This window comes from Delphinus delphis, chromosome 21 (assembly GCF_949987515.2).
Source record: "Delphinus delphis chromosome 21, mDelDel1.2, whole genome shotgun sequence".
NCBI lineage: Eukaryota > Metazoa > Chordata > Mammalia > Artiodactyla > Delphinidae > Delphinus > Delphinus delphis.
This window is the reverse complement of record NC_082703.1, coordinates 21,879,387-21,901,961: the sequence shown is the minus strand read 5'-3', so window position 1 is coordinate 21,901,961 and position 22,575 is coordinate 21,879,387. Positions and strand designations below refer to the sequence as shown.

General features: G+C 41.5%; 2 protein-coding genes across 6 annotated transcripts in view; one reads left to right on the top strand and one right to left on the bottom strand.

Annotated features, from left to right (window-relative positions):
* Positions 1-3,740, bottom strand: part of PDLIM3 (PDZ and LIM domain 3) — a 30,657-nt gene extending 26,917 nt beyond the window's left edge. For both annotated transcript variants that reach the window (XM_060001546.1, XM_060001545.1), the window contains exon 1: positions 3,577-3,740. In XM_060001546.1, coding sequence (XP_059857529.1) covers positions 3,577-3,669 — 93 coding nt within the window. In that variant the 5' untranslated portion in view covers positions 3,670-3,740. The remainder of the gene's footprint in view (positions 1-3,576) is intronic.
* The window catches only part of CFAP96 (cilia and flagella associated protein 96), a 157,560-nt gene that overhangs the window by 74,201 nt on the left and 60,784 nt on the right, over positions 1-22,575 (top strand). The window contains exon 7 of one of the 4 annotated variants that reach the window (XR_011246329.1): positions 19,404-19,729. The exons of 2 other annotated variants lie outside the window; for them this stretch is intronic. Coding sequence is in view for 1 of the 2 variants with exons in the window: in XM_069540285.1 (XP_069396386.1) it covers positions 19,404-19,448 (45 nt within the window). In the remaining variant the exon portion in view is untranslated. Of the gene's footprint in view, positions 1-19,403; positions 20,142-22,575 lie in introns of those variants that run through there. One more of the 4 variants, XM_069540285.1, reaches the window with a different exon arrangement.

The window sequence follows — 22,575 nt, the reverse complement described above, 5'->3', positions numbered from 1 at the left end:
ACCCTTGCCTAGAAACCGCTTTCCTACAAATCGTATCACAACCGTATCACAATGGCTCAAAAAAGTTTTTGAGATTGTCTGGTGTTTGATTTACCTTCTCATGTTTTTTATGATACAAAGTTTCACCCAGCTGATGCATTGGATGGTAAACAATTGTAGGGTGGGGACCCTTTGTCCTAATTTTGTGAATTGTAATTTCAGCTGATGGAGGGAATTACTTTGTAAATCCTGCCCCCAGCAGAGGGTGGAGCAGAGGACCACGGTCTAAGGAGCATTTCTATAATCTGCTTTTGTAGAGTGTGAGGAAGGGAGGGGAGGGCGTTGCTTGTAGGACAAAAATTGATTTAATTGACTCGAGGACTATTTCTCATTCATGGGACTTTTTGTGGTGTTAAGTGCAGGCATTGGCATTTTCATTCTTTGTATGCTTAAGAACTTATGTAAAACAGACAAATCAATTAACAATAAAACAGTTCTCCTTTTTCTTTATTGTGGAATACTTCTGAGGACACAGTTTGCACCTATTATGAAAATAAATTTATGTCAAAAGTGAACAATTTATTCACTCATATTATGTCTGTTTGTATCCTGTGACCTGTATGAGGTACTAGACACTGTGCTTGGCACTGAACAGCCTCCAAATTTGCCAGTTGTTGCCCTGAAGGGGGAGCATTCCATCTGTGGGATACAGATGTACTCAACCATCTGTGGTACAAGGCATGTTATAAGGAGAGGTTGTAGGTCAAGAGCTACAGTAATTAAATGGATGGAATGATGACTGCTCGAAGAAGGCTGGAGAAGTGGTATTTGAATGGGTTTCCACAGGCACAGAGGACAGTGGAGTGGGTGGGGAAGAGAATTCTGGAGAAAAATGATAGCAGGGGCAAAGCCATGTTACAGAAATCATAAGTGGTCCAGAGTATGGGCACCACTACCTATTTATGGAGTGAGAGGAGGAAAGGAGAGAGGAAATGAACTTGAAAACGTGAGCTGGGAGAGAGGGTGAAAGCCATGAATTTCGTGCTACAGACCACACATTGTATTCTCTATAAACTGTGGCTGCCACTGAAGGATTTTTAAGAATGGGGAAGATAGGAGCAACCAGCAACCATCTCAAAGATGCAGGGTGAATTGGAGAGGGGAGACAACAGCTAGGTGTGAAATTAGGAAACCTTGCCTGGGGACAGCGGTAGAAAAAAAGGAAAGTGGTAGATATGAAAGATGTAGCATCAGTAGGACCAGGGGATGAGTTGCATGGCACAAAACGCCTGTTTGGAAATATCTGTACAATAAGCAGCATCTTTCACGTGTGTGGGCTTCAGGATGCAGGCTTTGGAGGCAGGTCGACCTGCGTCAAATTCTGCCCTGCCGCTTGTGGTCATCGACAGGTTAATGAATCTCTTGAAGCCCCACTCTTTTCATCTGCAGAAAGGGATATTACTACTACTACTCTGATAGGATTCTTGTGAGATCTAAGTGAGTGCATATATAGGGCTTAGAAGAGTGCATAGCAGGCAACAGAGTATACTAACACACACACAGTCTCATTCACCACCTTTTAACACAGTATAAAAATATTAATAGAATTATTCTACTACCTAATTACAACACTGATAATTATGTTTGTGTAATATTTTTTAGTCTTTTTTCCAAATGAGTTTTAGTATTCTTATAATTTCAGTGGAAATACTCTCAATTAGGTGTTCACTAAGGCAAAAAAGTTCACCCGAATATGTTTTCATTTATTCAACAAGAATCTATTTATGTGAATGGCTTTGGATACACTTGGAATACAAAACAGTTTAGTTCACCCGCTCTCCTTGAGTTAAATTAAAGAGAAAAGCCATAGTCAAATGAAATTATCAGATGTGTTCGTGCACTGTTATTGAACCGAGTGTCAATATGAGTGATACAAATTAGTTATGAGTTAAAAATTCAAACGGAATTGGCTTCCCAAACAATAACTGTCATCAGATCAAATATATTTACCGATAGCTCCTGCAGTCAACTGCAAAATGTTAAGTTCTGCTTTGAAATAAACACTGTTTATAATGTCAACAACTCAACATTTCAAACATAAGATTAATCATATTGACATGTTCCACAGTAATAGTGAGATATTTCTTTTATAAATCACTGACAGGATTTCTGTGACAAAATTATTCCTTTAAGGTTTAATATAAATATGGTTTATCCTTTGTAAGGATTCAAGAGCTTATTTCATTTAATATAAACAAATGAACACTACACTTCAGAAACTTTAAAAATATTTCTTCGTAGAGATAATGCAAACTGTTTCCTTTGGTAAATCCATAAAAGGCATTGCTTGGCTCAGGTCACTGAACCATTTTCTGCCTAATTTACTTAGGAACATTTTTGGGGTATGTTAAGTTTTCATGTCTCATATGAAAACACATGTCAGATATGTTTATATGTTTTCAAAAAATGTAAAACAAAGCTTGAAATGTTCCATGGTATGCATCTGTTCCATGGATACATGTTTTGAGATATTTTTAAAAGCCATTCATTCTTAGAACTTGTAAGTAGAACAGAATTTAAAAAGTATTACCTTGTTCAAAGCCTATGTGAGGATATCAGATTATAAGGTATACATTTATAAAATATAGTATAAGCAGTAAGGAACAAAATAAAGCATAGTAAAGGTATAAATATTCTGAAAGTTTATGTTTTAAAATTAGGTTTAATAGGCTTTATATGTGATCATTGAAATAATAATACTTTTCTGTTAAGACAAACACGTGTTGGAAAAAAGGTCAACTAGACCAACTAGACATTTACTGACGACAGATCCTGAAGTATCCATTTTCTTTTTTCTTAATTAGACAATACTTTAGAGAATATTAAGTAAGGAAAGCTTGACTTGATGGTCAAGTATTCAGAGTTATTAGGCTGAGGATGGTTCTCCATCAGGTAAACGAAACTATCTGACACATTTTCTTTGTAGTTTGAGTTGTAGATGATGATTTCTAAGCCAAGTTCCAGCTTTGGAAAATATTTATTCAAAATGCCTGGAAACCTAGGAATACAGATTAGTGACATTGTCCCTGTCTGGGCTGATATGAGCGCTTCCAACTTGGCCAGCCGAGGTCTTGCCCTGCGAACAGCGCCCTGCTGAAGTTTTCCTCCAGGCAGGGAAAGCGCTCAGTTGCCTGTCTCTCTCCAACAAACAGCCACCACTGTCTCTCCTTCTCTGGACCCTATCTCATTTGTTATTGAAAGGAGACCCGGAGGGGAGGGCGAGAAGGCAGCCCACCTCGCAGCCTCGCCTTCTCTGAGCGCAGGGAAACCACGCCGTCCGTTCTTCTCTCCTCGGAAAGTTGCTGGAGGCCAACAGGTTGCAGACAGAGACCATTGGAACTGACTGGATTAATTCTCTAAGCTGCTCTGCATCCTCCAGACCTAGTTTGCCAAGGTGCTGCCCTCCCTCGAACCGTGAACCCGAAGCCGAGGCCCCACCCAGCGCACCCCAGTGCCTCGCTGGCCACTCTTCTCTCCAGGGGTGCCCGCGGCACGCCAGAGTCCCCGACTTGCAGCAGAAGAACGGAAAACACCTACCCTGGTGATGATCAAAGGCTGGTTGAAGTCTATGCCCCCCGAGAGTCTGAAGCCCCAGGGCGCAGGGCCCGGCAGGACCACGTTTTGGGGCATGGTGCCTCCTGGCACGGCCTTTCTGGGGCGGGGGCGCAACGAGTGTCCCCGAGCGGAAGAGCCCACTCTGCTCCTGGGGCAGTGTCCTCGCCGGACCGCGGCCGGGGAGCTTTATCCCCGCTCCCGAGTGACGTCACAGGCCTCCCCTCCTCCCCCCCTCCTCCCACCAAGGAGAGCTCCAACTTTGGAAGAAAGAGACGCGCCAGACCCGCGGGAGTTTACAGACGCGCACCGGGCCGGCGCAGCCTCCCAGACCTCTAAGGCGGACGCTGAAGGAGGCTTCGGGTTACAACTCCCACCACTCTCTCTTTAACATCTTTATTGGAGTATAATTGCTTTACAATGGTTAGTTTCTGCTTTATAAAAAAGTGAATCAGCTATACATAAACATATATCCCCATATCCCCTCCCTCTTGCGTCTCCCTCCCACCCTCCCTATCCCACCCCTCTAGGTGGTCACAAAGCACCGAGCTGATGTCCCTGTGCTATGTGGCTGCTTCCCACTAGCTATCTATTTTACATTTGGTAGTGTATGTATGTCCATGCCACTCTCTCACTTTGTCCCAGCTTACCCTTCCCCCTCCCCGTGTCCTCAAGTCCATACCCTACGTCTGCATCTCTATTCCTGTCCTGCCCCTAGGTTCTTCATAACCATTTTTTAATAGATTCCATATATATGTGTTAGCATACGGTATTTGTTTTTCTCTTTCTGACTTACTTCACTCTGTATGACAGACTCTAGGTCCATCCACCTCACTACAAATAACTCAGTTTCATTTCTTTTAATGGCTGAGTAATATTCCATTGTATATATGTGCCACATCTTCTTTATCCATTCATCTGTCGATGGACACTTAGGTTGCTTCCATGTCCTGGCTATTGTAAATAGTGCTGCAATGGACATTGTGGTACATGACTCTTTTTGAATGATGGTTTTCTCAGGGTATATGCCCAGTAGTGGGATTGCTGGGTCGTATGTAGTTCTATTTTTAGTTTTTTAAGGAACCTCTATACTGTTCTCCATAGTGGCTGTATCAATTTACATTCCCACCAACAGTGCAAGAGGGTTCCCTTTTCTCCACACCCTCTCCAGCATTTAGTGTTTGTAGATTTTTTGATGATGGCCATTCTGACTGGTGTGAGATGATACCTCATTGTAGTTTGGACTTGCATTTCTCTAATGATTAGTGATGTTGAGCATCCTTTCATGTGTTTGTTGGCAATCTGTATATATTGTGTGGAGAAATGTCTATTTAGTTCTTCTGCCCATTTTTGGATTGGGTTGTTTGTTTTTTTGATATTGAGCTGCATGAGCTGCTTGTAAATTTTGGAGATGAATCCTTTGTCAGTTGCTTCATTTGCAAATATTTTCTCCCATTCTGAGGGTTGTCTTTTCATCTTGTTTATGTTTTCCTTTGCTGTGCAAAAGCTTTTACGTTTCATTAGGTCCCATTTGTTTATTTTTGTTTTTATTTCCATTTCTCTAGGAGGTGGGTCAAAAAGATCCTTTTGACCCATCACTCTCTCAGAGTAATGCCTGTCCTCCTGTTTATCTTCTGCTTGTAGCTCAGCAGTGAGCTTCATTCAAAGTTAGCACAGGGAACTCTACCTAATGCACTGCGGTAATCTAAATGGGAGGGAAGTCCAAAAGGGAGGGGATATCTGTATGTGCATGACTGACTCATTTTGTTGTGCGTTGGAGGCTAACACAACATTGTAAGGCAACCATACTCCAATAAAAATTTTTTTAAAAAGTCTATCTCCACCAGAAAAAAAAAAAAGCAGTTAAACCATGGCCTCTATACTTTCAATTAAAATAAAACACAAGCATCAGGAATGCAATTGGTTATTTAGCAATTTTGAGTGTGCTAATGTTTACCGACTAGCTGTGTGGTTAAATTACTTAACATTCTTAAGCCTCAGTTTCCTCATCTGTAAAATAGGGGTAATAATGGTACTTCTCCGGTAGGGTCGCTCCGAGAATTAAATGAGCTATCTCTGCACAGTGCCTGACACAGCACGAGTGCTCAGTAAATATTAAGCATTTCTGAAATTAAGTACATATAGTCATATATATTCGTGGGTATATGTAATATATGTGAATACAAACATATTAAAATTTTATTTTTTAAAAATGAAGAAATCTAAAAGTGAAAATGTCATGCAAAGGTACCCTATCCAATGAGCCATCTAAAAGTATATATGAGAAGACAATTCGTCAGTATACTCAAAGTATAGTTTAATTTTGATTGGAATAATTGTCACCTCCCTCAAATTCAGTCTCTAAACCTGTTTTTGACACGTGGGTGTCAAGTATTAACAGAAACCGAGGAGTTGAGACTGTCCTGTGTGGACGGTACAGGAGCAGCCCCAAACAGGATGGAACTGCATGGAGGAAAAGGAGGGAGGGTGGGTATTCACTGAGCATCTTCATGGTCCAGGGCAGTGGTGATTGCTTTACCCGTGTCGTCTTCATCCTCATGGCAAGACCATCAGATTGCTACTATTATTCCCTTTTTTTTTTTTTTTAGTAAAGAAGTAATTTCTTAGAAGTTGAGTTATTTGCATAGAATCACGCAACTAATAAGTGATACAATTGTGATCACAAACCCAGGTCTGCCTGACTCCAATGTGTGCCTGGTATAGGTCTGAAGACCAGGAGAGTCTGGGGAGGGTCCTATCTTGGCTCAGTGTAGAATCAGGTATTTCTGGTGTTGTACTCCAGGATGTTCTGATTCCCAAGGAGAGGGGGAGGGATGAGGGATAAGAGTATGAAGTGCTTTAAAAGCCCAAGAATGAGAGTCATGGACTTCATGCCCAGTATGATAGGGCTGTGTCAGTCCAGGAGAGCAGAGCTGCAACACACTTTATTAACAGCATAGTCTGTTTGGATGTGGTTTTAAGACTGATAGAGAAGGGAGATTTAGGAAGCTGTAAGCAAAGTGGACTAGCCTGGTGATAGTGTAAATCACAAAACCTGGATTGGAACTCCTTTGTCCACTGTGGTAGATTATATAAAAGTCCCAGGGGATAGGTGTTTTCTAGTCCCAAACATTTTCCAGTGCCCCACCTATGTTGGGTTATCAAGGAAGTAATCATATATTCTTGTTGATTTTTGCCTATTTGGGCTGGCTATATTGTCACAAAGCACATTTCCTCTGTCAGTCACTGGCTGTGTCTGCATGGTAGACACACACACACACACACACACACACACACACACACACACAGAGGTCAATTCAGGAAAAAAATCAGATAAGTTATTTAGTATTGTGTAATTGTAACAATCAGTTGTTTATACCTTATCTCATGAGCTGGCTTATATAACAAGTTGATCGTATGTTTTTATTTTTTTGTCATTTTTGTTTTATTTTTCTGTCTTTTTACTGGTCGTTTTGGCATCATGTAGATGTAAGCAACATCTGTACAATATTAATATAATACCTGATGAGTTCGTAAGGCTTTGCAGAGAGCATGGAAATCAGGGACCTGAAATAGACAGTTTTCCTATATCCTGCTGTTCACTGATGTCACCAGAAAGGTGTTCAGAGGTGACTGTCAAGGTGGAGGTGAGAATAGCCGTGAGGCAGTGTTCTAAGGAAGAAACAGTGACCCAGTCCTAACTAGTCCTAGAGGTTCCTGCTTTTGGTTTGGGTACTGTCCTAAGAAGGAGTTCTTTCTGGATGAGCGTTTCATTTATTTTCTTTTTTATATTTGCCTTTTGAAAGGATTATGATAAACTATGGTTCCATTAAATATTACTTTTGTGATTATTATTTGAAACCATGTTTAGAAAGCCCTTTAAGGTTTTCCTTTTAGAATAAGTTTAATAAAATTGTTCATTCTACTCTTGTATAATTGGAAAACTTTTCTGTTAGTTATAATAATCATCTCATCTATTTTAATCCTCAAATCTATAATCTTAACCTTGAACTTTCATTTATTTTCTGATCCTGTTTTTCTAACCACCTCCTGGTACAAATACAGTTCAACCTGTGAAAAACCAAATCCATCCTTTTCTTTAATCACCTCAAACTGAATTCCTGGCCTCCATGCCTTTTAATTTTCTCGTTTCTGTTCATTTTTCTCCTCCTGTTCCAGGTTTCTAGGATAGATGTTGTAAATTTTCCCTCTTCTTTATTTCTTATATATCAAATATCACTATGTATTGTGACTTCTTTTATTTCTTCATTCAACAAACATTTATTGAACATCTGTGACATACCAGGCACTGGGAATGCAAAGATAAGACGAACTTTCTGTCCTCTAGGAGCCAGTAATAAAATAAGGGAGATGGAGATGTAAAACGTGATCACATTATGTGTTAAGGCTGGGACAGGATTTTGTACAGTGATGCGACAAGAGTAAGTAATCAACTCTCCTTGAGGAAAGTATCCATGAAGGGGTGCTGGGTCTTGAGGGGTAAGAGTCTTCCAGGCGACTGGAGATTGGAAAGGGAACAGGAAGGAAGATGTTCAAGGCAGAAGGCGCTGTAGAGGATGTGTGGTGGCAGGGAGGCAAGAAACAGGTGGCAAATTAGGAAATAGTAAGTGATTGGTATGGACAGAGTTTAGCCCATTAGGTAGGAACAGGAGGCCAGGGTCATAGCAGTCAGAAGCCAGATCAGAGGGAATTTTGTGTGTTACGCTAGCATTTTGACTTTATTCTATTGGGAGCTTTGGAAGAGTTTTAAGCAACATGTATAATCATCAATTTTGCATTTTATTATCATCATTCTGGGAAGTGGGAGGATGAATCACAATTGCAGGAGATAGGAAGCAAGGAATCCAGTTAAAACTTAACGGCAATAATCCAGGAGAAGACGTCGATTTGGGTAGCGGGGATAAAGAAGTGTGGCAGCTATGAGGACCTTAAGTAGGTTCATTGACACAGTCTGGGGACAGTTCTCACATGGGGGATTAGGGAGAGGCTAGGCAATGGCTCCCAGACTTCGTTGCATGTTACATGAATGGTGGAATTATTAACAAGGAGAAAATATATAAGAAGGACAGAAAGGCATTTTTGTTTTAATGAGGGAGTGGTGGATTGAAGCACAGTTTTTGTCATGCTGGGTTTGAAATACCGGTAGAGTATGTGTGCTGTTTAGTGTACTGGTTATCAGACTACACTTTGGAGCCAGACTGCCTGAGTGGTATCTTAGTTCCATTGTACTTGCTATGTGAGCTTAGGCAAGATTAACATTTTTGTTAAAATGATGATAATAATAGTACTTGCCTCCTAGAGTTATTGTGAGGCTTATATGAGTTAATAAGTACAAAGTTCTCAGAACTGTATCTGGTACATGCTATGTGTGTATAATCCTTTGCCATTATTAGTGGTAGTAGTGTAGTAAGCAATTGGAGATATAAGTTTAGAGCAATTAGATATATTAATCTAGAGATCTCAACTTGAATAGTTTGGAACTATAGTAGAATCTGTATCTATGAGTGCTAGAGGTTTTTTTAAAAAAAAAATTGGTTGCAGTTTCTTTGACATTCCTCGTTTTGAGAGATGGAGTTGATGTTCCCTCCTCTTGAACTTGGGTAGTTGTATGTGACTCATGTTACCAGTAAAATGTGGTTGAAGTGACATTGTGTGACTTCTGAGGCTAGGTCAGAAAGGGTGATCTCACTGCTGCCTTGTTGATTGTAATACTTGTGCCTGAAGCCCTCAGCTGCCATGTAAGAGGTCTGAGGTTCCATGCTGTAAGGAAGCCCAAGTGCATGGAGAGGTCACATGTCAGTACTACTGTTCGTAGCCCCAAACCAGACCCCAGACATGTGAGTAAAGATTCCTCCTTCCAGTCCCCAGCCCTTAAGTCACTCAAGCTTCCAAGTCCCCTCAGCTCAGGCTTCAGACATCGTCAGCTGAGGAGAGTCCTCCAAGCTGTTGGAGGACTTGGAAAGTCCTTGGAAAGTACCCTTTCCAAGCTGTTGGCCTGCACAATCTGTGAACATAATAAAATGGTTGCTTTAAGCTTCTAAATTTTAAAATAATTTGTGACATAGCAATAGTAACAGGATGAAATCACCCAAGGGGATTAGATGATCAAGGCAACAAAAGAAGATGATTAATGATTACGCTCTGAGGAACAGCAGAAACAGGGGCATTTAACGGGCAGGAGAATAGGAGGATCACAGGAGAAGAAGATGCTCTTCCTCTTACAAAGTGTTTAAAAGAAGCTGTGAACGTGGTGGCATGGAAGACAAATGAGGAGAAGAATTCAAGGAGAGAAGGCAAATATTATTGGGAGGTGAAATCAAAGTTGTCAGAGTGCCTATTAGATTTGGTAATTGAGGCGTTCTAGGTCTGAGAACAGTGAATCACTTTGCTCTACACCTGAAGCTATAACACAGCACTGTTAATCAATTATACTCCAATATAAAATAAAAACGAAAAAAAAATTTAAAAATGGTGAGGACAGAAGCAGACTGCTGTGGTTTGAAGAACAGTGGGAGGACAGGTGAAGATGGACTATCTTTTTAAGGAATTTGATAACGAAAGGAAAGGGGAGCCGGAGGATGGTCAGCGGGGGGGTGGTGCAGGTCAAGAGAAAGAACTTTTTTTTTAAAAGATGGGAAGCTTAGCAGTATTTGCTGAAGTCAGAGAAAAGTAGATGCTGGAGAACCATGTGGAATGTGGAGGAAGCAGCTTTGACACGAGAGGTGGAAGTAGAGGTCTTGAAGAGGACAGACCCTTTTCTTCTGAGGGTGGATGGACTTCCCCTAAATTGAGGTGTGTTAGCAATAAAATAGACTACCTAGTTCTCTTCATCTAAAATTCTCCCTGCCTCTTTCAGGCACTCAGTGGCTTCACCTTCTGACAGTGGCAAGTGTTCTGAGACTGCCTTCTTGCCAAAAAAATCTCTCCTTCTCTTTCTACCTCATGGTCTACTGCCAGATTGAAATCCTGTCTTTCTCTTGGATAGGAACCTACAATAGCACTTCCCTGCCCCTAGGACAGAGCCAAAGTCTGTTAACGAAGGCCTTTTATCATTTGACGCAAGCCATGGATGCTGTTCAGACTCGGTCTCCTGATCACACACAGTCACTGTCGCGCCTGCATGGTGGGCTCTGACTCCCCTTCCCAAGCTCTTTTCTATAGTTAAAAATGTTTTTCTCCCTCCCTCCCTTCCTACCTTCATCTCTTCTTCCTTCCCTACTTCCCTTCCTTTCTGTCTTTACAGGAGGAGTATGTGTTTGTTTAAGTCTGAGATCCCTTAGCCGGTGGTTCTGAATTTTGATGTGCATTAGGAGAGCCTAGGCGTTTATTAGAGATGCAGATTGCTGGGCTCCACTCTCCAGAGATCTGAATTCAGTTGCTGGGGCCAAAATCCGTTGTGGGTGGTCTGTGGACCACACATTAAGAAAAAGTAATTCAAATCAACACATAGGATTATAATTTCTTATACTGTGTCTTTATATGTGTGGTTCATCCTTTCTGGAATGTTCTCTTTTGTCTATCGCATCCCACTCTCTTTCCACATTTTCTGGGAAGACTCGATTGGCCACCAGTATCTACATCACACTTTTTCTCTACTTAACTCTTATTTCTTGTCAATATATCTCAAGTTTGAATTTAGCTGTTCTCCAGTATTTTGAGAGGCACATAATCTTACAAGGATGACTTTCATGAGAGCTGTTTTTGCGTTTCCAACCAGACAATAGGCTCCTCCAGGTAAGGGGTCTTATTTCTTTGGAATTTACCAGAACTACCATCCAGTGCTGGGCCCTGAGGAGGTGGTCAGTAATTACTGATAGGTTGAAACAGGTTTTGGTCTTGATTGGAGTTGGTTGGGTGGGGGAAGCTCATTCCTCCTTCTCAATTCTTCCTTCTACAATTGTCCTGCCAAGAAGCACCTTCATTGACAGTCGCTGTTATGCCCGTTGTTTACGGTTGCAGCTTCCCCAACTCTACCTTGCTGTTGCTGTATTTGCATGTCCTTGCTGGTCTGGCTGCACAAACCAACTTTTCCAGGGGCCCGGGCAGCCAGCCAGAGCTCCCAAGCCCTTCCATGCATTGTGCCCAACTTCCTCTTTGGTAAGAGCCTGTGTGATTTTCATGCTTTGGAGGATTTGGACTCTTGTGAAATGCCTTCTGGGGAATTAGCCACACTGAATTCCATGCTTTGTGTCTGCCCTCAGTGCTGTCAGGAGCCTATATTGTTTCATTCCCACGTCGTCACACTCCTTGGGACAATGCGACGGTTCAGCTCAAGTTCATTTGGTATTCCCCTCTGAAGTGTCACTTTTTCCCACCGTTTTTACTGAATTAACTAATAACAATCAAGGGACTCATCAGTATGCTGGAAACATAAACTGAGGCCTTGTAGAATGTGCAGCAAATAGGGGTGTCTCCTCTGTTACTGCTGATGGCTGCCATTTTGGTGCTAGTGCCTTTGCAAATTGCAGGGTCAGAGAGAGAGAGAGAGTTGGTCAGAGTAGGGGAGATTTTAATATGTTTTCCCATTGAAGCAGCTTATCTGGGGCATTTCTATCCTTACTAGATTGTCTTCTGGGTGAACTTCAAGCTGAGTAAAGGCAGGTTGCTTCCTGTCACTGGCAGGTTGAGAAAGATGCTTCTTTCTTTGTGGACTACTTACCTGTTTCTGATTCTGCTAAAGTGATCTTGATCAGGAGAACTACTATGGGGTGTCAGGCATTGTGCTAAGCATTTAACAGGCTAGTTATTTCTAATTCTTAAGACAATCCTGCAGAATAGATATTACCTTCCTAGGATACAGGGCCTGTGAGAGATTAAGGAATGTGCCCGAGATCTTATACCTGGTAAGTGGCAGAGCTGGATTCAAACCTAGATCTGCCCCTTTCTGCCACTTCCTGATTCTTCCGCTATTTCATGTTGCCTCAGTGCACATTTGCTAAGGTTTATTGACCCCAGAGCACTTCTAACAATCTCTACAGACTGTTTGGTGCCATAGTTTGAGGTCTTCGAAGAGCCAGCAGGTCATTTTCCATGGGGACCAAGGTGGCGTCACAAATCCCAGTGGAAAAGGGCTCCTCAGAAAGTTGGAGTTGCCCTCACTCACTGCAGCCTGTTATTGCTGTTATCAGGATCCTAGAAATTCCTGCCTAAACGTGTCTTGGAAAATCAAAGACCTAATCTTCAGTCGAATGGTATTTTACTTGGTAGGGTTAATTGCCCTCAGATTCTATCTAGATGTACCTTCACATTTTTCACAACATTTGCAAGCGATCAGAAGAGCCAGGATGCATAGTTATAATAGAAACACATTGGAACCCATTCTTCGGTAACAGAGACCATGTGTTTTACGGCTTTTCTGTTTGGAGTCGGTTTATCATCACTATAAAAACATTTCAGATGAGAACGGAGTGTGTGGAAACCCAGGGGAAACGTACAGGGAGCTCTAGATTTAGATGGCTGGATGCCTGGCCTGGGTTTAGTCACTCAGAAGGTTTAAAGCGAAGCACTAATGCTAAAATTTAATCTATCACAGACGCCTTGGCCATGTCCCTGAGCGTTTCCACCTGCTTCACTGCTGGGCTCTATGGCTGGTAGCCTAATAAATAAAATGTGTGTGTTCTGTACTTAGTATATCAGTTTAGTCAAGAGAGCACTTGGTCCCATATATAGTCATCTTAGTGGGCCCTCGTTTTCTTTTTTTAAATTCTTTAAAACGTAAGATGAAAAATGGAGATAATAACTAATGAGTAATTACTTTATAGAGTCCGTGTTTATATTATCTGGAAAATGTTATTCCTGTTCTAGAATACTGGGCTCAGCCTCCTCTTGTGTGGGAGACACATTTAGGAGTGGAGGAAAATTAGTACTTCTGCCCTGTTTTTCCCAGTTTTCTGGTGACACTGGGAAGGAAATGAGCATTTTAGGTTCCAAGTCCTGGCAAGTGGTAGCGGTTGGAGGAAAGCCTTCTCTCTACTGGAAAGGCATCTGCAGAGAACATACGTTTGCTGCTCCCCTAGAATAATGAACTCACTAAGTTTTAGACATAGAATTGGATGCTCGAGGTACAAATTAAAACCAAACTCAGCAAAGGCTCTGGGCCGAGGCGTCCGGACCCTGTCATACCAGAATCTTCCGGATTTTTTCTGACATACATCACTGGAAGGCCCTTAGTACCTTCAAAGGCCTCTTCGATAATTGCCTCTTAAATTTCAATGATTCCCAGGCTCATCCCGTGTTCTGGAATTTCACTGGGTGGCTTCATGAAAACCCATGGCTTTTTTACTTAAAAATTAAAGCCTGTCTCCCCCAGTCCTTTTTTTTTTTTTTACTGGATGCAAGATCCATATATTGAAATATTGAAATGTCTGTTAACTTTTTCCCTCAGAGAAACTCAGGCTCGACTTTACCAAAATCCGAACCTTTTGCTTCTTTCCCTTCCTCTCCCCTCTGTTCTGGTGAAGAGCTCCCCCGGGATTGTTATTCAAGGCTCAGACCTGAGTGTTGTCGTCCCCTCCTGCCCTCAGCCACCCTGAATAATGAGCGCTCCCCACATGTTGTTTGATTCCATGGATATGAATATTCAGAATCGGCAAGTCCCTGGAGACAGAAAGCAGATTAGTTATTGCTGGGGCTGGAGAGTGTGGGAAATGGGGAGCGACTATTTGATGGGTGCAGGATTTCCTTTTGGGGGTGATGAAAAGATTCTGGAAGTAGACAGTGGTGATGGTTGTACAACATTGAGAATGCACTTAATGCCACTGAATTGCATACTTTAAAATGGTTCAAGTGTTAAGTTTTATGCTGTGTGTGTTAGCTTGGGCTGCCCTATCAGAATACCACAGACTGGGTGGTTTAAACAACAGAAATTCATTTTCTCATGATTCTGGCGGCTGGGAAATTTAAAATCAAGGTTCCAACAGGGTTGATGTCTGGTGCTCTCCCCTTGAGTTGCAGATGGCTGCCTTGCTACTGTGAGCTCGCGTGGCCTTTATGCCCTGCGCTTGGAGAGAGGGTGAACAGGCCGCTCTCTGGTGTTTCCTCTTATAAGGACGCTAATCCTATCAGATTAGGTTCCCACTCTTATGACCTCATTTAACCTTAATTACCCCCTCACTCCACATACAGCCACATTGGGGGTTAGAGTTTCAATGTATAAATTCTGGGGGGACACAATTCATTATGTGACACATAGCATTATGTGTATTTTACCACAATAAAAAATATTATTTGAGCTACTGTGTGGAGCATGGATTATAGTGAAAGGAGGGAGACTAGTTAAGACACTAATACAGTAATCTAAGTGAGAAATGATGGCAGTGGTAGAGAGGAGCATTTAGTTTCTACCCTTCTTATTTTCACTTGGAGAGATTCTCTACTTGGCTTATCACCCCACCCCTTCCTCTTCCTGTTTCCTAACTGGTATTTGAAAGCCATTGGTCCACATTTCTTAATTGGGTGGAGTTACTCTAAGGATGGGGGGTTCTGTGCCTTTTCTTCCCTCTGCTCTCCAGTGTGAGGTAGTAGTCCTGTTCTGCAGACCCCAAATTCCCCCTGGAGCATGGGCAGTGCCCAGAATGGGGTGGGATGGGGTGGGGGGTAGAGAGTGTCAACAGGCTCACTTGACTACAAACCAAATCTCTGACTCTAATCAGCTTCATCATGACGCAGGTGATATTTTGCTTTCCATCTTCATGACTCATTTAGCCTGCTCCACAGAGCCTTCAAATCGCAGCTCCAGTGTTACTTTCTCTGAGCGGTATTCCCTGGCCACCCTCCACCCCCAGTCTCCAGTATGGTTTCTGTGCATAGGCCCATGTGCATTCCCCTAGCTTAGCACATAACAAACCATACTGCAGTCACTTGTTAGTGTCCTCTCTGGGAGAGATAAAGCCACTGCGTTCCACATACACATCATACTTCATACTATTGCAATGCAGGGGTCTAAAGACGTTAAGCTTCTTAAGGGTGAGGTCAGTCTTACTCACTTTCCATTTCCTGTGCCTGATATAATGTCTGACACAACATAAGTGCTCAATAAATGTTTGTTGAATACACAGCTCCAATAGCACAGTTAGTGTTCCTACTTCACCTTTTTTAAATAACAGAGAGAACATAAGAAACCCTCTAAATCTTTATAACTTACTGTCAAAAGTTGACTTACTATCAAATAGTTGACTGTTACCAAAAAAACAAAAGATAACAAGCGTTGGAGAGAATGTGGAGAAATTGGAACCCTTGAACACTGTTGGTGGGAATGGAAAATGCTGCAGCCACTATGGAAAATAGGATGGTGGTTCCTCAAAAATTTTTAAATAGAATTACCATGTGATCCAGCAATCCTACTTCTGGGTATATACCCCAATTAATTGAAATCCGGATCTTACAGAGATATTTGAACTTCCATGATTACTGCAGCATTATTCACAATAGCCAAGATATGGAAACAACCTAAATGTCCATTGACAGATGAATGGATAAAGAAAATGTGGTATATACATACAGTAGAATATTATTCAGCCTTGAAAAATAAGGAAATCCTGCCATATGTGACAACCTGGATGAACTTGGAGGACATTATGTTAAGTGAAATGAGCCAGTCACAAAAGGACACATACTGCATAATGTCACTTAGATGAGGTATCTAAAATGGTCAAACTCATAGAAACTCAGAAACAGAAACAGGGGCCTGAGGGGAGAAGGAAATGAGGAACTGCTGTTCAGTGGGTATAAAATTTCAGTTATGCAAGGTGAATAAGTTCTAGATCTGCTGTACAGCACTGTGCCTGTAGCTAGCCATACTGTACTGTACACTTAAAATTTTGCTAAGGGGGTAGATCTCATATTAGGTGTTCTTACCACACAAAAATGTTAACTTGAATCTTCGAAGAGACTGGATCCATAATTCACTTGTAAATTAGTCAGCTAACAAAAGATGGTCAGCGAGGCAACTGGAGTTCTTTCATGCTTTTGATAAACTCTCCACTGTGATACTCAGCTGGAGCTTGTAGTCTTCTTTGAAGGTTTTCTGAATCCCTACAGTTAAGGAGTGCTATTATCTTCTTGGAGCTGATTGCCTGAAAGTTAATCAGCACATGAAACTGGTTTATGTTTTCTGTTCTCAGGACAGTAAAAGGTAGCAATATTCTTGGGGCCATCTATATTCTCAGAAAATTGAAAGGTGTAGGTACAAATTATGCATTTCTTTAGGTGCAGAAATGAATTCCTTTCAAGAAGTCAGGGGCTTTGGGGAATTTTCTACCAACAGTTATGAGTTTTTGCTGTTCTGTACGTACGTTCTCATCTAATTTCCCTATAACTAGGGTCCTGCATACTTTAGTTGGTTGGCTGGGCTCATGGCTGTGGTCTGAGGGCATGACATGAGTTGAAGCCAGCTTGCTAATATGACAGCTGAATCCTTTGATTTGTATTTCCTTAAGTTCCATTCTCCAACTAGCAAATTGACCTACCACGGATTACAAACGTCCTGAAAATGAAACCATGAAATGATTTAAAAGCTATTTTGAGATGTGTCAAAAATTGAAAAATGTTAGTTGATTATGTATTTCTTAAGATAGTGTGCTGCCTAAAAATATCAGTGAAATACTTTGAACATTATGCTAGTCTGCAAGTGAAACATAAATAATGAATTGTACATTTACCTGGCATCATGGCACTTAAAAGAAGCCAACATGAAAATGAATAAGTTGCATCTGTGGGTTTCACAGAGAAACTACTGAAAGACTGCCTGCCATTCATATGCTACATGTTCATCTATTTAGTGGAGACATGCTCCTTTGTCCTAGGAAAATGCCCTGTTTTCTCTCTCACTCTTTCATGGCTTAAATGTAGCACACCCCCAGCCCCAGTTTTACAATGTACTTTTAAATAACACAGGGCCTCATTGGAAGCAATATATCCTTTTAGCTAAATATTTTTTGAAGGTGGATGGGATGGTGATTGACTTGAGAGGCTGGTAGGAGGCTTAGCAGGCATTCCTAGAATTGCAGGCACGTCTGATTACATTTTACAAAGCAGTTTAAAATAGATGACACAGAATTAGTCTGTCTGGGAGCTTTCATATTTCCTGGTCATCCAGCTGTGATGGGGAGGTCAGAGCAGTAGCAACCAGGGCATTCTCGGTCTTTCACTGGGGTCCTCAAGTTAGAAAAGCTCTCTTTATCACAGAGCTGTCAAAGGGAGTCTTAAGATCCTTACATTGTGATATCCAGTTATGAAATGCAAATTCAGTTGATTACTGCAGTTTTAAATGAATTGTCAGGAACTCGGAACTTCTTTTCTTGATATTAAGTATTTTACCATCTCCCGTTAACGTTTTGAGGGGTTCTCTTAGAATTAGGACACAGATTTTCACTTATTTAAAGAAGGTCATGAGGTTACTTCTAGAGACACAACAAAAGGAAACAAAGAAAAACAAAACTACCAAGTACTCAAAATTGAGCTGATAGCAACTTAAGTTTTGAACTTCTAGGTTTGTCCACCACTTGGTATAAACAAAGATGAGACCATTTCTTATTGTTTTTGACGTAAATACTCTCAATAAAAGAAAATACATATTTGCAGCAGGCAGGTGCTGGAATTCAAGATTATCTGGGCATATGTTAAGGACTTGTGAGCTGACCGCGTACTAAGTGGATTTTTAAATGAAGAGTAGTTGCATGAGTAACCCCTTCTGAAGAATCTGATCCCAGGGGAAGAGAGAATAAGAGGTTGATGAATACTCAGAGGTTGGTGCAAGTCCGTAGACTGGTTTAAAAGGGCAGGGGTGTTGTACCCAGTAGTTATCATTCCAGATGAGCCACATTACTGTGTTTCAAAGCCCTAAGGCAAGAAGTTATAAGAACGAGAGAGTGGTTTCATGAAAATATCGACATGATTTAAGCACACATACTGCCAGTTACACTAGTGCCACCAAACTGGTAGCTTCGGAGGTCAACTTCCTTAGCCAGTAGCACCCTCAGCACTGGGCATGGCCAACTGCTGGGGACTGGTGGCCCAGGAACATAAGTAGACGTTAGCAGCAATATCATTGCCTCTGGGAGGAAGCACATTGCAGACTTGGTGCAGCCTTATTGCCCACTTTCCTTGGAAATGTTATGGGGATCAGTGACTTCAGTGGGCATAGGCAGGAGTGATGGCAGCTTCTCTGGGCACTGGCGATTTTGACTTCATCATGTTACGGGAGCAGAGGCTGTCATTTTTGGTGTAAATGGTTCTAGGAACTAGACTGTGAAAGATGGCATCGTGGAGTATATGTGAGCTACTACTCCTGGGAAGAACAGGCAAATTGGCGTTACTACACAATCGTGGGGCCAGAGCCAGGTTGTGGTCCTCTGCCATTGATTGTGACCTTCTTTTTATCCTGGGTTAAAGCAACCTGAGAGCGAGATTTGACCAGTCTGGGCCAGATAATCAGTTTACATTTTGATGTTTTGAAGTTTTAGACATTTAGAGGGAACCAATGAATAATTGAGAAAGGAGAATTGTAAAGCATTCGTTTCCTTTCTGTTTTCTTTCCATCTTCCTTCTATTTATATTAAAACTGTTTAAAATTTCCTTAATTCCAAGATTTTCAACTTAATTTTGTTAAAAGAAGCTTTTGTAAATATTCTGTTTACATTCTTTCCACAAAAGTAAAAAGAATATAAAGGAAGATAAGTTTTATTGAAGCCCTACAGGCCGGAGTCAACTAGATAGATCCTTTAAAAATACATTATGGCACTCACTCTGGAAATTGAACATCATTATTTTCCATTCTGTCATTTTCTCCTCAGTGGCTCGGCTCCATATTGATCGTTAGAATCAAGCGTCATCTCTGAGCTTGGCAAACAGCTGCCCTAACTTGGTTTAGGGCTAAAGCCTATTCTGGCAAAGAAGATGGGGCTGCTCATTCCAGATGAGATTTGGGTGGAAACGGTGTGGCTGTCTGCCAGAGCTTCAGGCATCAGAGTGAGGGCTGAAGTACACGTACGTTGTGAGCTGGACCCAGGAGTGCGGATCAAATCTACAGGCTCTGGAGCCTGTTTGCTAAAGGAGCAGACGTCGAGTCCTCCAACCAGCAAGATCCAACCATGGAACAACTGCGTAGTCTTGAATCTAGGTATGTTGCATCACATCACCTGAAAATACACGTGGCAAAGGTCAGTTATATTTCAGTTCTCGTAGCAGAGGAGAATTAGCCTGGTTCCTCATAAAATTCCCTGTCCATATATCATACCTAATGTTAATAGAAATAATGATTTATTATTCCTACTAGAAATATTTTTGGATAGTATTGTGTTAGATTAGCCATTAAGTAGCCATTCTGAATCTACCAGCTTCTCGCTTATTCATTTATTTAAAAAACTTCTATATGTCTAGCATTGGGTAATGACAGAAAAAAATGTGGCAAGAAATGACACTCCCTGGCTTTGAGAAGACAAATACGCTTGTATAAAATAACTTCAGGGTGATAAATGGGTTGAATGAGTGTTAGAGGATTCAAAAGTTAAAGAAAATTCTGAAAAACAATCTCAGGGATGGGAAACAGGGAAGGATACCTGAATGTTTTGCACATTGTGAGGAAAATGTTTGATCTTAGTTGGCAGAGAAGAGAGGATTTGGCTTTGCATGCTGGTAAAGATTAGCAAAACTATGTATGTGGAAAAAAGCATCTTGTATGATTGAAGGTAAAGGAAGAGGCAGTGGGGAGCTTGGATAATGGTTAGAGTGGTAGGGGAAAGACTGAGTAACAAGAAGTCCAGCCTAAAATTTGTCTTGTTAAGGTTACTGGAAGGGGATATTGGATAGGATGAGTGGATCCATCAGATGGAGGTTCTTAAGTGTCTGGCAAGGGCCTTTGTGTTATCATTCATTTATGCATTTGTTCATTATTTATCAAATGTTTATGTGTTAGGCACTGGACTAGACATTGGAGATGAACAGACCTGTTGCTTGCTCTAAGGAATTCACGTGAGGGAAAAGAGGCACATAGACAGTCATTACAGCATAATGATGGCTCTAAGAGAGGTCTGTAGGAAATAGCCTAGTAACAATGCAGAAGGTTCATTTTGCCTGGAATGGAGTCAGGGCTGAAAAATCTTTGGAAAATATATGTTCTCACACAGATGGAACTGATGAAGTAGCTCTAGAAGCTGTTGCAGAACGATCGAGACACAATGAGAGGAGTAAATGCTGTAACATGAATTGGGGTGGGGGCCAGCAGCCAAGGAGGACAGCAGAAATACCTTAAAGATGCGCGCAGCTTAGGTGTGAGTAGGCCTATGTTTGGGCTGCTGGGAAGAGGCAGTGACGCAGAGCAGTTTAGCACTTACAGTTAGAAACTGCTGATGTTGTAAGCAGGGATGAATTCCTGGATCACTGCAAGTAGCAACACGCTGTGTGGGATGGCTGTTGGACTGTCACCCAAGTTCCCATTCACAGAGGCAGCATCCTTGGTCAATTTCTTTGCTGGTCCTCCAATACTTCAGACGTGTTTTTGTGCCTCTCAATCTATGGATATTTTACTCCTTTCCCCTTCCACCCCCCAAATGCCCTCTTCTTCTGGAGAAACCTTATTCATCTTTCAAACGTCATTTCTCTGACACCCCAAGGAATTCCTCATTCCTCTAGGTAAATATCTCTACTTTGTATATATATATTCTTCAAGGACAGGGATTAATGTCTTATCTGTAGCAAAAGCAGGACTGAACCTAGTCTAGGCTTCGAATCCCTGTTTTACCACTTACAAACTCTGTGACCTTAAGAAACATGGTTAATCTCTCCTTACCTGTGTTCCTCACTTAAAAAACAGGGCAAATAATATCTACCTAATAAGGTTACTAATTAAAAACTAATTAGGATAATGTATGTGAAACACCTATCAGAGTGATTTATTCATAAGAACTCAATAAATATTAAATTTTTTCTTCTTCCTTTCTTGTCATTTGTATTCACAGTGCTCGGCACAGTGCCTGGTATGTAGTAGAAACTCAATCAATTTTGGTTGAATTTACAAACATTAAAGTTTACTGATAGTTTACCACATCCAGGCACTGTTCTAAACCCTACAGATATATACTAACTCATTTAATACTCTCCGTAACACCATGAAGAAAACATTTAATATCCTCCTTTTATTTATGAGGAATCCAAGACACAGAGAAGTTAACTACTTACTGAGGCAAGCCCAGAGAGTAAGTGGCAGAGGCAAGATTTGAATCCAGGTAGATGCCGCTCTGAAGCCCCTGCTCTTATCTTAACCTTTTTTTTTTTTTTGCGGTACGCGGGTCTCTCACTGTTGTGGCCTCTCCCGTTGCGGAGCACAGACTCCGGACGCACAGGCTCAGCGGCCACGGCTCACGGGCCCAGCCACTCTTTGGCATGTGGGATCTTCCTGGACCGGGGCATGAATCCGTGTCCCCTGCATCGGCAGGCGGACTCTCAACCACTGCGCCACCAGGGAAGCCCTTATCTTAACCTTAATTCTACAGGTTGATAGTTTACATATGATGTTGGACCTTCTGGAAATTTTCTGATGGTGATGATCTGGCCCACTCAGAGAGTTCCAAAAGTAGGATTGCCCTGTGCCTTGAACAAATCTATTCCTAGTATACGTCTACAGGGACTTCTGACTGCTCTTATATTCTTGAGAAATTATTTCCCAAATAAAAAAGAGCCAATTCTTTCTTTCATGGGAACACCAGCTAGTACGGACATCCACAGAACTTACTCACGTGAGCCGTACTTAGAGGTTGCTTAATTGTTGTTAAGCCATAGAGGAATCAGACGTGGCAGTTGCCCTTGATGAATACCACCACCAACAGCAACAACTACCATTTCCTGACCTTCTACATGGGAACACTACAGAGTAAGTCTTGCTATAGCTTCATTTTGCAGCTGAGAAAGCCAAAGCTCTCACAGAGGTAACTAATTTGCCCATGGTCGTAGAGCCAACAAATGTTTATA